The 15693-nt window shown below is 36.1% G+C and overlaps 1 protein-coding gene across 1 annotated transcript in view; it reads right to left on the bottom strand.

Annotated features, from left to right (window-relative positions):
* LOC135215700 (serine proteinase stubble-like) overlaps positions 1–15693 on the bottom strand; it is a 52156-nt gene that overhangs the window by 20591 nt on the left and 15872 nt on the right. The window contains 7 exon segments of the mRNA XM_064250656.1: positions 2207–2361; positions 6282–6397; positions 6610–6762; positions 7738–7838; positions 10639–10715; positions 12005–13593; positions 15021–15141. Coding sequence (XP_064106726.1) covers positions 2207–2361; positions 6282–6397; positions 6610–6762; positions 7738–7838; positions 10639–10715; positions 12005–13593; positions 15021–15141 — 2312 coding nt within the window.

Below are 15693 nucleotides of genomic sequence, written 5' to 3'. Positions count from 1 at the left end.
TGCAAAGTACACTTAAAACAAAGCCAAAAACAGGCTCTACTCTGCATTTCATAATCTTGATAGAGAAATACCTTTTTCTTGAACAAATTTTTATTAAATGCTCAGTACCTTTATGTATTCAGGCCCTTTTACAGTCTTGTGATTGATCATCAATATATAACCAGTGAATCCCTAATGCAAACACTGTGGTTCTTGAGGGTTCTTGAGTGGTAATTTAATGTACAATAGTTGCTGATCTCTGACTCCATAAAACAATGTATTTTTTGGTATTTTACATTAGCCCAAGAAGAAGGGTTTATACCATAAACATTGCCTAGAGTTATAAACAGAATATGTCTATTCCATGCCCATCACATTAGCTAAATCGCCAGCCAGGTAGTTCCCAACTGGAACCCATCAAAGCACCTCAGAAAAGAATCTGAAGAACTGCATACAATCTACAAGATTAAAATAATAATTCTTCGATGAGAAGGTATGTGATGTACCTTTCCATCAAAGGTATGCAGGAGAGGTGTTACCTATTCTCGTAAATAGTTAAGCACATTTTAGTTTTTGTATAAAAATAAGCGCAGTGACCAGTCATGATGTTGGTTATTACCAGACAAGTAAGGGCTTCCTTAAGTAGAAAGGTTTTTGCAGATATCCTTAAGAAGTTTTCTTGCAATGGAAGTTACACACGATATTAATTTCTTTCCTGAGGTACACCTTTTAGGTGCAATAGCTTATCTTAATTCCCAGTTTGATTCGATCTTATACTTAATAAGAATAGTTAATGTTTCCCTTTTTCACATTTATTTGCTTGGTACCTATGATACTATTGCTCTACCAGAGGAGATGGCTGTACACCAAAAGCGGAAGTTTAAGTCCAAAAACAAGTTGATTTTCGCAATTAATGTAGACATAGTCAACCTGGCTGGTTGATTCACCAATCATTCAGCAATGTAAAAACTGTGGTTTCTTGTGGTGGGTGAGGAGAACTGGCTTTTCTTTTTCACCATAGCTGTTGAAGATAAGACAGCCAAGCCTAGGTTTGGTCTTGGTGCAGGACGTTTGGGTGAGTTATTTGGTTATTATAAGGTTTGGCCCCAGACAAAAGACACTTGAGTAGAGTTGCTCTAGTAGTTGTAAGGCTGGGTAGAGTAATCATGGCTGGCATCTCATAACCTCTCTGAACCATGAACATGGGGAAGAATTCTTATTTTCATTTGCTTATTACTTTTTTTACTGTTACATTACATGCTCTCTAGTCTTATATCAAGGCCTGAGAGGTAAAATACCTAGCGACTTGAGGAAATTGTCCAGCAGAGAGAAGCGGCAGGGTGGGGGATGTAGTTATCATGATTAACAAAGTAAGACTGGTGGCAAAGTTGCAGGAGATAGAAATTACAGTGAGTATTATATCATTCGATTCAGGGGAGATGCCCTAGCACTAAATAGAAATAGATGAAGCAGACCTGATAAATTAAAAGTAGGTAAGATAGGCAGACAGCGAGTCTACGGAGGGGGTATTTTTATTCTACAGGCAGCATGGAAGGATGAAATGGGCTGAGTAGTAGGTAGACCTCTGTGCCAACAAGGTCAGGTGAACTTGATTAACTGAATTCACGGAGGATATTAACTTGGCCTTTTTGAGTGATTTACCCAATCTGATATCGATTGCCGTAGCTAAGATTCGTTTCTCGTATTGGAATTTTAATTAATCAGTGACCTCTAAGAAGGTAATGAGAATAATGATAAGGGAAAGGCTCCTGGATCTTGTTTTTGTGTGTCCCTAGTCAAAGATTTGTTTGGATTCCACATGTCAAGTAATTAAAAAGTAAAATGGTCTACTATCACGGCAAACGCTACCTTTCTACGAATTACGAGAGGAAATACAATCAATACTTACTTCACACGCATCCCTTTTCCCTTCAGCGTATCCTGCACACATCATTATATTAGGGATGCTAACAAGACCTCCGGACGCTAAGAACATCTGTCTGCAATCTTCGTTGCTTATAACAGGCACTTCCACCTTTTGCATTTTGGCATGGAGGGGTCCGTCTTAATATCGAAGAACGAGAGAAAATAAAATGGGTAGGTCACCCTTTAAAACCTGAAGGGTAAGACATTCTAGAGTAAACTAACAATCAGAAATCGTTTCCACCTAGAAAACGCGCTTCTGACTGAATAGAGGGGTAAAACATGAAGGCAAAATTTGACTCACCTCGCAAGAATCTCTACGACCTGCCTCGTACCCTGCGCAAATGAAGATGTTTGGTATGTGCTCAACATAGCCTGCTACTCTGTACATTCCCTCACATTCTTCATTAGTAATGACGGGTACAGGCACCTTTTGCAAGACAGATGGCAGAGGACCTTCTGCGTAGGAGAGGTGGTCGAAGAAGGAAAAGAGTTAGTGCGTGGAGTCCTGCTGTAAATCTAAGGTCTCAAGTACCTGCAGCAGTCACAAAGTCTATATTCACACTGGACGATTTCTCTTGGCAAAATAAAAAAAAAATAAAAAGCTTGTTGCCTTTTCTCATAAATTTCTATTCATTATATTCTTAAATGTAAAAAAATATTCTGCAATACTTTTACAAAATCTTTAGCAAAATCAATAGCAATGACAAGTGTGACGACAGGAATCTGAACTGATAAAAAGTAGCATATAATAATTATTTGATATACACACAAAATTTAGTTTTTGTCATATGAAGAAATAAAAGTTGTTGTAAATCATAATATATGGAAATTAAACATTAAACGGAGATATGAAATGACAGATTTGATAAGATCATCACTGGAATCTAGTCCAGAACATCCTCTAGTGTGAATATATAAGATGTAATAAATGTCAGCTCACAGATTATCGTACAAAATTATATTTATTTGAATAGTCTCTTCAGTGTAGGGAAAACGGAAGTCTAAAAACACAATAACACACATACACACACACACACACACAAAGGAAAAACCTGAAAACTTATAAGATTGATGACTAATGTGGCAATGAGCAGTAAACTTGATCAGGAAATATGAGTTTGCTAGTAAACAGAAAAGGTTAAAGTTTTGCCATCTTGCAAATACAGGAAAGTGACAAAAAAGCTTAAAAAAAAGTCATTTTAGTTGAAAAGACATGCTCATAAAAAATGTCACAGTAATCATTATCATGAAAGAAAGCAATGAATCCATAAAATAATGCTTTTGTTTTAATGGTCGCATATCAGAATATGAGGCGTCAGTTGGTCTTTTTACTAATATAGGAGTATGGGGTTGATAGCGATAAGTAATCCACTGTAGGAAATCTAAGTCACATATAAGCCATCATGGATAGGAGAGACATTATACCTGAAAGATTTTTTTAGGATCCTACATAAATCATACTTGTCTTTGCTATAACACACACATACATTAAACAAACAAACGTTTATATAAATTATACTAATATATATATATATATTAATATATGATATATATATATATATGTATGGCCAGCAGAAACTTCAGCATTTTTAAGTTAAAACTTTATTTATATCCATCACCTAAGTTTCGGGATACAAATCCCGAAACGTAGGTGATGGATATAAATAAAGTTTTAACTTAAAAATGCTGAGTTTCTGTTGGCCGTACAGTTCCTATTAAAGATCTAACTTTCTGGAAGTGACAATGCCATTCAATATATATATATATATATATATATATATATATATATATATATATATATATATATAACATTTATATATATATATATATATATATATATATATATATATATATATATATATATATATATATATATAGTAAAGGATTATAGCAGATTCTGTGGTGGTATTCCACACTGTTTCAGTTATGAAGTAACAGCCAAAAGCTCATGCGAGTAAATAAAAGCAGTGATAATATTTTTCTACGTTTTTAACCCAGAGTTTCTACAACCGGTGCTCTGTTACTTACAGGGGTGGAATAAGTTTAATGCAAAAAGGGGGACTACTCACAGTGGGCGTGATCAAACACTCTTATAGCCTGAGTGAGAAAAGGTAGCAGTGTACAATTACTTACTGCGTCCTACTTTGCTCTATATTACGGGCAGGATGATAAACCTACATGAGAATTGTGCGAGGCACTTTCTTGCTACAAAGGTATAACTTCGAGGTACTGAAGGCAGGTGGAGCCTTCTATGTTATCTAATGTTTCTGATCCTGGAAGTATAATCTTCCCATTTGGTCTCATATGTTGGGGGTTTAGGCTATATTCGTAAATCCTCGGCTATCTGCAAAAAGCTGGAGATGCCTGAAAGGTTTGTGTCGTACAGGCAGGAATAGGATTAAGATAGTTCCATCTTCTGAAGGAAATACCTGCAGGGGCTGGGTTTTTTCTCACTACCGGCAACGATTCTGTACTTTTATAATAAATGGTGAGGTAAACTTCCTGAGGAAAGATGGCAGAAAAGACATTCCTTTGGATGACATACCAAGGGCTCTCTCCTCCAGGTTATGATTGTTTATAAACACCCTCAAGGTAACGTCACCTCTCAATAAACTGGGCCAAAATGTCATCATCACCGTTTATTACAAAGCTAAAAAAGCTACTCAGATGGTGGTCAGATAGCCCATACATTATAGATCCAAGTAGCCTGTTAAAGGAGAAGGCCCTCATTCCAACATCAGCTATACAATATGTCATAAGAAGAATATCTTCAACCACTTTCTTTAAGTAACCATTACCTGGGAGACCACAGCTCTAGAATCTGAAATATTTGATTATGAAAAGGACTCAACTTTTTATTTGAAGAAAGGAAAGTCCTCTCTTTTTAAACTTGGAAGTTATCATCCTGCCCACCATATGGAACCGGATTAGACCCAGTTTATAAAGGGCATCGCAGCTGCCATATTAGTTCACCAGCATATGATCACCTCTCGTTATCATATCACCACTCACTCAGAAAGTTCAACCAAAATAGATAAATCACAATCTGCGTTAAAATGTTAGACCCTGTGTAAGCTATTCATTCACCCCTGGAGATAACAGAGCGATGTCTTTTGAAAGAAAAACTTATTATTTTTCCGTTTCCGTACATATATGTTCCTTTAATCTAAAAAAAAAAATACCTTATTTCATTTACCAAGACCTATGTACAAATAAACGAGGACAATTCCATTAACAAGCATTCTCGTTATTATTTCAAGTAAAATAGCACTGTTAGTCAAAAGTGCATGCAAAACATTTGAGGCCAAAACCACGTTAAGAGTTAAAGGATCTTGCCCTGCCGAAAAGTGCAAAATGAAACAAATGCTTGAGAAATGGTGAACTATAGCTAACACTGATTTAGGTTTTAATGCACAATTATCTGACAGACTAACTATAAAGTATGGAGAACTTTTACACTTCCTCCACTCCAGGAAAGAATGTTATGCAAGACTTTCAGACAAGAATAAATAATCAAATAAATAGAGCAACCTAAGAAATTTGTGAACAAAATATGTACCAACGCCAAAAGAACTAAGTCCACACTGGTTACTCTAGTGTGATTGTTATAACAAGATTAATGACAAGTACAAGCGTGCAAGGCGTATCATTAAGTGGAATATGTAATGAGAAGGGGGAGCAATTTTGATGACTAGAATGAGCATTATTGTTGTAAAAGTAACCAGTTCGTGGTAAGTGTAAAGTTTCTCATAGCTGTCGTGTTCAAAATCATTTTTCAATCGTAATAATGTAGAGTAGCAAGACTGCTACGTTTCTGACCGCCTATCTCAGAGCAAGGATGGGTATTTAATAAGTACTTCTGTCATATACGAACCGTAAACCCTTAGTCAGATAGCATGGCAGGTCAAAGCTCCTTACCGAAAGTCCTTAATGGTCAAGTACAGAAGAATATTGACGTTTCGAAATATTGTAAGTCAGAGGAACAGAAAAGGTGGTCCCTGTTTTATATATGCTTATATATATATATATTATTATACTATATTATATATATATATATATATATATGCACATATATGATATATATAATATATATATAGTAATATATGTATATATCTATATATCATATTATATATACATATATGTATATATGATATTACTAGGAAATTATAGATATATATATTTATAGATATTATGTATCTATATATTAAAATAATAACTGATATTACTATATACATTATCAAAAGCTTAAAGGTACTTGTACAATATAGCTAAAGCACTTATGCTATCATCATTGAACAAAAGAATAATACAACATGGCGTTATATACAGGAAAGTTGAACTAAACTTAAGACATTAATGTGACAGAAATCATTTACCTTCATAGAGTCGCCCCCATCCTGTGACATATCCAGTGTCATTTATAAAAGTATAGTCGTCTTGTGGTACACAAATTGGAATGATGTTCGGCAGGAAATTCACGGGCTCCTGGAATCTGAAGTGAGGTTAAAGGATTGACAATGGAATCTTTATATATAAACTTAAATGGTAGCACTGCGTCCAGCCTAATCTTGGAAACAGTTTCATTTTCGATAAACATGCTGAATTCATATAAAAATTAGAGTAATAATTAAAGAGATTATTTACAAATTTAAATATATTTCATCCACTGAGGGAACCAGTCAAAACCCTTGCAGATGTACGTACCTGAGAAGGGCTAAATCATATTCGAATGTCCTGGGGTCGAACTGAGGATGTGTGGCAACAATCTGAACCTTCCTCTCAGTGAAAGGATAAGGTTCCTCAGAGGTTTCGAGATCGAATTCTCCTAATCTGAGCAGAAGTTCGTCAGGTTGGACACTGCAAAGTACGAAGGGAAAGCGATTAATATCAAGTCTTAGCACGAAAAATCTGTGATTATATGGCCTTTTCATCACTGAACACTAAAAAATGAAATGTCCAGTTGTGAAACACAGTAGCCGAAAGAACAAGGTGTGATCCGACCGCCAGCTTACTTGGGGTGAGTGTTAAAATCTATGGTTAAATAGAGCGTTGCTTCACCAACGGAAATTAAAATAAATACGCTATATTTTATGAGCAATAATTGTCCTGGGCTGTTTAACATGGACATTATTTATTTTTTTACATTTTCATTCTAATAAATAAATCATGAATATCCTATCCTAAAATTGCTGTATCTTTAACTCAACGCGAAGCACCTTTTTCAGACCTTTTTAGGCTTTCCTACCCCCTCAACAAGAACAACAACAACAAAAAGGCTTGTAGGCTTACTCCACGAGTAAATGAAAAAGGAAATAAACTTAATAGATCAACTTTGCTTCCTTTTCTACACTCTTTCTTCCTCGCTCCTTAGTGCTCTTTTGTTCTCAAAGGCGTTGGGATGCTTTTTGTTAGGTACCATAACTACTAACCGAAGGGGCAAATCTATTGAAGAACTCATAAAATTATGTATTGCCATCAAGTTTCAAAAAGTATGTTCTTTACAAATCTGTCTTTGTTGAACTAGTCAAGCAACTTGATGCCCCGTATTCGAGAAACCATTAAAAAGATCCCTAGCTTATTAAACAGCAGATAACTAAGATTTATAAGTAAGTTATGAGGTGACCATTATGGTGGTTAAAAATGCAACCTAAATCAGAACCTAACACACTGACTGATTTCAGTTTCCTAGTTTCATACCAACTAAAATCATGAGTATTTTATTTTTTTTGAGAGAAAAATAGTTTTTTTTTTTATAGGGGAATGATTAGTCTAGATTTCTACAAACGGTTAGAATGCCATGGGTCTACCTTAAAATGAGATTCAAAGGCTTACTTTTCGACACAGTGAGCTGCTGTAATGGCCCAGTTTTCATTTAGGAGAGCAGCGCCGCACTTGTGGAGGAAGGTTACTTGACGCCACTGACGCAAAGAAACCTGTTTGAGGGTAAAGCAACTCCAAATTAACATTCTGCTATATCTCTGATAAGGAACTATGTATCTAATTTTAAAAGAATAAATTAAAATTTACATTCTATGTATATACTGTCCATTCCTGAAAAATCTGCAAATGGCAGCAGCATAAAGGGTTTTGCGAGAAGTTTCCAAATTTTCAGTTGTATTGTGCGTTATGTCTTTCCTTCGGGTTTAGGGAGTTGCTACATTACTTCAGGAATAGGAATTTTGTGTATATGCAATAGCTGCTGATTATATTTTATGGGCAGAAACGATGCTGTAGTTGACAAAATTACCGGAATTGTAGTTACTTCTTTATCCTTTTGTGAAACTGACTTTTAAATTACTTCACTAAATTTTCTCAGCACATTTGGAAGATTCTCTGGGCACCAGTTTCACATCCATCCCTCTGAGTCTACATATTTAACTTCTTGTTACAGCTATCACTACATTTGTTGAGGCTACACTTACATCCTGACAATTGTGTGGTGGAACAGCATCATACCCGTCTTGCTGAGATGGATCTACTAACTGACTGCATGAGTGACCTATGAAGGGTTCTGTGTTCTGGTTTCCCATTCGGTGTCAGTCTTGGACATCTGTAATGGGTGTATGCGAACAAGGTTCTTGTTCTGACCGTCTGTGGCTCTGGTATTTATTTGAGCGTCTCAGCCTTAAGCTTTCATATCACTTATCACAGTGATTTATGTGCTGCTTAATGAGCAATCATGTAGCGATAATCATGGTAGGAAATTGCGTCTCAGTATCCATGATAGGAGATCGTGTCTTAGTCTCCTGATTGGGAGTTTGTACCCCAGGCTTCTGATTGCCCGTCCATGTTTCTGAGACCTGTGTACGGTGCGGTAACTTCTGATTCAGTCCTTCATGCATCAATCTGTGAATGCTTTAGTTATTTACAGCATCAGAGTGACATGCCCTCACTTAATTTGCATGCAGTGCTCTCGTTAGTGTTATTTGTATGCTACATTCCCATTCACAAGTCAATGTTGGTGTGCAACACTGTACCGTATGATTATACGCGCAAAACCACTGGTTTCCGACATATGGCATATCATAACATACATTCGCTGTATCATTTTCCCTGAAAATGTTACAGGTGCTTTGGTAGTGGCTGGATGATTATTACGGATTTTTGTAGCCGCATGAACACCTCATGTATAGCCATTTCGAGTCGTGTTCTTATTGTTTGCTTTACCAGATTCCACAGAAGATGGTGATCCTGTGTCTGCTTCCCAGTAGGTCACGTGATTCTAATCCAGAAGTGTAGCTCAGCGAGTCAACAGGTTTTCCATGTTATCTCAGGATGTCATTGGCCTCCGTCTTGCAACCGTTTAAAGCCAAGTCTTTGGGAAAGTTTGCACCCAGCTTTCGCTGCGTCAGACTTGAGGTTTGTTTGGCTCATCGCCAAGGGATACATTTTCTTACCCCATACACTTTATTTCAGTATCTGGGAACTGAAATATTATGTACTTACCTTTATATTTTCTTTTTTCGATTGCTTGTCCGTGTTTACGATTGAAAGGAAAAAAAATCAACGAAGCTCAAACTCAAAGGTATCCTGCCTCACTGCTGATACTTTTTCTTGTGAAAGTTTCAGTTCATTCTTTATTATTTGCTATTGCTGTTTTTAAGACAAAATTCCATTCAGTGTTGAATCATTTTAGACCCATCGAGAAAAATTTATGCCACTAAATGAATGCAAAATAACGACTGTCTAAATCCGCTATTCAGCACACGTTGTGTCTGTGTCTTGTATTAATGTGAAAAGGGAGGTGATAGAAAAGATCGTAAATATGCTCCTTTTAAATGAAAAAAATATGGGAAGACAACTCATCACTATTCAGAGCTTTAAAAAAGAACAGTGCAAGCCTAACATTTCACACAACTTTTGTAAGCGGAAAATGAACAGCTGTTGTAGCAGCTGGCAAAAATATATAACAAACTAAAGAAACTAAGGAATAAAAAATATCCACTTTTATGAATAAAGAATAGGTTACGTATCGGCGCCGGAATGAGCTTGAGTGATCTGAATAAAGTAAACGTTAATGATTAATTCTGACTCTTGGCTGAAAATTCCATATATATATATATATATATATATATATATATATATATTATATATATATATATAGATATATATAATATATATATATATATATATATATATATATGGATAATGAACAGCTGTTCATTTTCCGCTTACAAAAGTTGTGTGAAATGTTAGGCTTGGACTGTTCTTTTTAAAGCTCTGAATAGTGATGAGTTGTCTTCCCATATTTTTTTCATTTAAAAGGAGCATATCTACGATCTTTTCTATCACTCCCTTTTCACATTATATATATATATATATATATATATATATATATATATATATATATATATATATATATATATCTGACGTTAATTCAAAATAAAGAGAAAGAGAATCAAAGCATGATACTTACTAATCATCCAAAATGCCGCAACAAAAGTTGTAATGTTATCACTGGCTGGTTGCTAATCAAATTCATATTTAAACGTATGTGCTAAAAACAGGACCGTTTCAATGCTCACTATATAGTGATCTTATAAGTACATTAAGGCAGTTTATAACAAAATATATAGTTTGGGTGTTCATCTTAAAACTGTGTAACAGTTTTCATTGTCCTTTCTTGCAGAAGTGAGACATCAGATATCATGATATCTCGCAAAAATGAATCATTTCTGTTAAAAACCATTTCTAAGATATCATATAAAAACTGCCCCACGAACTCTCTCTCACCTGCCATGGCCACTCTCCGAATGTTGCTTCGCTTCCTCCAACGATGCGTTTCGTGGGATAAACAGGAGTCCCACAGACTGAGAAAGAAAGAAACATTTATGCACACAAATTTTTTTATGCATATGTATAGATATTTACGCAAACATATACATATATGCAATTGTAATAGCCAAAATGCCCTCTTAACTTCTTGAATTCTTTGCTCTTTTTTGGATACGCTTGTCACTACAAAGCCTGAAGATCCAAGTTCAAAGAAATTTGAAGAAGAAATTATGATGTGATGAGCGGACATCACAATTTCTTCTTCAAATTTCTTTCAACTTAAATCTTCAGGCTTTGTAGTGACAAGCGTATCCAAAAAAGAGCAAAGAATTCATGAAGTTAAGAGGGCAATGTGGCTATTACAATTGCATATGTATCTGGTAAAAAAGTAACCAGTAGATTCTACATAAATATACATATATAATGTATATGTATGTATATAAATACATATATAAATGAATGTATCTGTATTTTCTTTATTCTCTCTGTGTCATTCCAATGAATTAGAATGGTATTCCAGATCTCCAGAGATTCCTCACAGGGCTTATTAAGACTTTACTTCAAGACTCATGGAAACTTTTTAATCAATTCCTCCTTCACCTGATAAAACTATGGTTATTTATTTTCATCCTTATTTTTATCAAAAGATACGAAACCTAACCTAACCAAACTGACAAGTGAGGAGTGGCCCCTGACCCAGCTTCCGATACTTATGAACTCTTGGCTTTTCGTGGTAAGTACAGTAACTTATTTGTTCACATAATTTAGAATCATGAATGAAGTTTTATAGACAGGGTGTACTACGTGTTTTCTCAGCAGATGACATGCAATTTGGTGTAGATACCCAAACAAAGACGAAGCTTCTATTATAACTAAATTTATCTTCTTCATTGAGAATTGAAAATAATTTGCAAAAATAATTTGTAAACCATATTACAATCCATCTAAACAGACTTTCAAACCACCAAACAGAATCTATCTAACATTTCTGCCTTTAAATTGTCTTATTTGTATCGTTCTTCCTTTCTTCTCTTTTCAGTGTTAATCTAGTTAAAAAAAACTTTACACCAGATTAACATAATTATCTTAGCTCTGAAGGAAAATTGAATTTCAAAACAATGAAAATGTCGCAATAGATCCTCCATTTGCTTATAAATGTGGCTATTCATTACTTATCATGTTTGTATTGTCAGGTACGCGTAGGCTATAGTCTGCAAATGAAGGTGTAAGACATTTTCAGCATTCTGACCTGGATATATTCAGAAGTAGATATGAGTTATCAGGATCAATGCCACGAATTCTGCAAGTCTTGTACATAACTTACTGTCTTTATAGCTGGAGGTGTTCAGTCGGTTAAGAAGTTCGTCTTCTGGTGACTGTGTGCTGAGTGGTATAACTGTAGTCGTCATGTCAACAGGATCTACCACTTCTGAGCTATCAGTCTCGCTAGAGGTCTCAGTTACTTCAGTGGTTGTAGGTCTTTCTGTGTCCTCAGCTGAAACCGGCATACCATCAGGTTTTTCAGTAACCTCTCCACTTTCCTCAATCGCCGGTTTTCCAATTGTTGTTAGTTCTGGTTTATCCGTCAACACATCAACTACAGGTTTGGCTGTGGAATCAGTAATACTAGGAAATCCAGGGAAGATGATAGGGAAATTGGTAGCAACTGAAGGGTGTTCTGTGGACGCACTAGGAATCCAGGTAGTTATGCCTGGTTCCTGAGTAGCTGCCGCAGGAAATATAGATCCAGGAACAATAGGGCTAATAACTGGAGGGAGCAGATCTGAAGGTTTAGGGGGTTGAGTTGATTCATCTGTGAATAACTCTTGTTGAAGAGTGGTAACTAGCTCTGTAGTTTCAATTGACGGCTGAACTGTCGGTTTTGACATTTCAGACCCATCTGGTCCACTGCTTGTGGTGTCAATGCTAATGCTTACAATTTCAGGAATCTCTGTTGATGTTGGTGTCTTCGTCTCGTCAATTGTGATTGTTGCAACTGATCCTGTAATTTTTTCTGTTTGTGTCTCTCCAGTAACTCCTGCATCAGGAACCTCAGTGGCAGGAGCACTTACGGGCGTGACAGAAGCCATGTCAGGAGTAGATGGCTGGTTTTCTGGAGTCTCAGTGGTGTCCAAGGTGGTTGGTGTCAAGTCGTCTGGGAATTCTGCTGATGTTTCTTCTCCTACAGAAGTAGAAGATGAGACTCCTGTAACACCTGGAGATGTTATTTCTGGTTGCATTGGCTTAGGGTCTACAGCTACAGTTACTTCTGTGGTAGAAGACAGAGGATCGGCAATTTCAAAAGGAGTCGTTAATGTTTCAGCTGTTATTTCATTTGGATGCACAGAGCTGGTCACACTTCCTTCTCCTGTATCTAAAGTTGTCACAGGTGGCTCTTGCCAAGAAGCTCCTTGAATACTAATAACTTCGTCATTTGTCAGTACTTCATTAGATGTCTCTTCAGGTACAGAAGGAGTTTCACCATGGATAGAAGTCTGTTCATCAGATGCCTGTTCTTCAGCTGAAGTTGTTTCAGCAGTAGAAGTAGGCATATCAATGGAGATCATTCCAGTGGATTGCATTGATCCATCAATAAAAGTGTGTTCACCAGATGCACTAGTCGAAGTTTGTCCTTGGGTAGAAGAATGTCCAACAGTTGGAACATGTTCTGGGGTAGAACCCTGATCATCAACAGAAGCTTCTGTTGAAGTAGAACCAAGAACAGAAACCTCACTTGCTGACGAATGTTCACTGCTACTCTCGACCTTACTGTCCTCATCATCGGAAGGTTGTCCTACGGAAGAATGCCCACCAACAGGTGGTGTGCCCCCAAAACCACCAGAGATAGGTGTTACTTCTGTCGGTGGAGTTGTTATCTCATTGTTCATCTTACAACATGAACCAAAGTAAAACCTGTCAAAAAAATAATGCCTGATTAGAGCAAGCAAAGCTACTATATACAAATTGCTAGTGGCAAATATTACAACCAAGGGTGTTCCACCAGTTTAAACAATTGGATAATAGGTATTAAAAATATTATTACAAGAAAGTCTCTTTACATAGACTATTAATGAATGAAAAGCAAAAATATGATTGTCTGACTATAGTTTCAGTTTTGCAGGAAAAGGCACCACCTGTTCTTAGTGACTTATAAAGATTGAGCTATATCCACTTTGAGGATAAACTTCGGAACTTTAAGGCTGAAAATCAGTAGTTACACACACACATTTATATATATATATATATATATATATATATATATATATATATATATATATATATATGTATGTATGTATGTATGTATAACATGAAACACGAAAGTTTGGAACGTGATAAATCCATAAATAAAGGTATAAGCCACGAAGGAAAAATAAACAACGGAGTTTCTGCAAGATCTTTCGACTCAACGTCCTTTACTCAGTTTGTCTGCTCAGTAAAGGACGTTGAGTCGAAAGATCTTGCAGAAACTCCGTTGTTTATTTTCCTTCGTGGCTTATACCTTTATATATATATATATATATATATATATATATATATATATATATATATATATATATATGAGCGTTTGTGTGTATGGTGTATTCTGGATAATAATTGTAAGACAGAAGATATGAGTCACAGCATCGTTGGATCATGTGAGGTAGCAGTTATGTAAAAAATTTGGTAGAGAGTAATATCTGGAGGTCAAGGTTAAATGTAAGGCTAGACTGTTGGGTTAACTTTTCATTTTCGGGTTAAATTTATGGATGTTGAATACAAATGAAGAAGAAGAAGAAAAAAAAAGGCGGATGCTACAGAAATGAAATGTTTATGATTATAGGTGGCATTGGGATAGAAATGATGAGAAAGGCGGAGATACGTAGAAGGGGTTAGTAAACACGGCAGAGTAGTTGAAAGGGCGAATCAGAGTATTTTGAGATGGTTTTGAACAAATGGAAAGAATGGAAAGATGTGGGTTAAAAAAAAAGTTTTGAAGTATCAGGAGGAGGGGGGAGATGAAGACATGGGAAAGGGTGAAGATGGGGTGAATGGTAGAGAAAGGAAGGACCTCAACGTCCAGAAAGTGGGAGAGTGGGTGCAAAATAGTGGTGAATGGAGGAATGAGTAGCGGGCGCCTCCGTGCACTGCCAATAGGCCTTCTTGGCAGGAGCATGGAGAGGATGATATTCGGGGGCCATTCCTGCACAGGGATTGATTAAACTTTCAGTATTTAAATGTGAATATGTCCCTGCCACATTCACATTTAAATACCGAATGTGAATGTGTCACTTCCACCTTCACATTCAGTATTTAAATGTGAATGTGGCAGTGACATTGACAAGCAAAAAGGTTTGACTTACCTATCTATGCACGTTCCCAGATGTGTACCGTTGGCTTTCATGCAGTCCCAAGCGAACATACAGACGCCCTTTTCTCCTGTCTTGGAGACACATCCCAGGGGTCGGATGTTGCGTCCATAACCTACAAAATAAAGTGGCCTCTTTCACTATGCGGGACAGAAATTGAAATTTAATCACTGGAAAAGAGACTAATCACTTATTCTTCACGTATTTCATAGTTTTATAACTCACCATTCAAATACATGATAAAAATGGTTTAGATTAACAGAGTTTTAATATAATTCTGGTTAATTATCTTATCACTAAGAGACAATGACACAGAGACGAAAAGGTGGGTTGAAAGCTGTGACCATCAAGATGTAAAATATAGAACGTAAGAAAAGGAAAAAAGATAGATGCAGAACTCACTTTTCTCTCTCAGTCAAAATCATACGTCTAGAAATACCCTTTCACCTGTTATTCAGTTCAAATTTAATATTTCAGAACTACCAAAAGTTTATTTGGATCATTATTTGAGCAAGAAAAAGACTAATAGAGCTATGAAAAGAACATGATAGGTCAGGTCACGATTAAATAACTTTAATAAACCAATTTGTATACTTATACAAATACAAGAACAAACACGCCCACAGCCACACACTCACAAGTACACTTCCACGCACACATATGTATA

Source organism: Macrobrachium nipponense, chromosome 5 (assembly GCF_015104395.2).
Source record: "Macrobrachium nipponense isolate FS-2020 chromosome 5, ASM1510439v2, whole genome shotgun sequence".
Classification (NCBI taxonomy): domain Eukaryota; kingdom Metazoa; phylum Arthropoda; class Malacostraca; order Decapoda; family Palaemonidae; genus Macrobrachium; species Macrobrachium nipponense.
The sequence above is the reverse complement of the archived record's forward strand: the minus strand, read 5'-3'. Positions and strand labels throughout refer to the sequence as shown.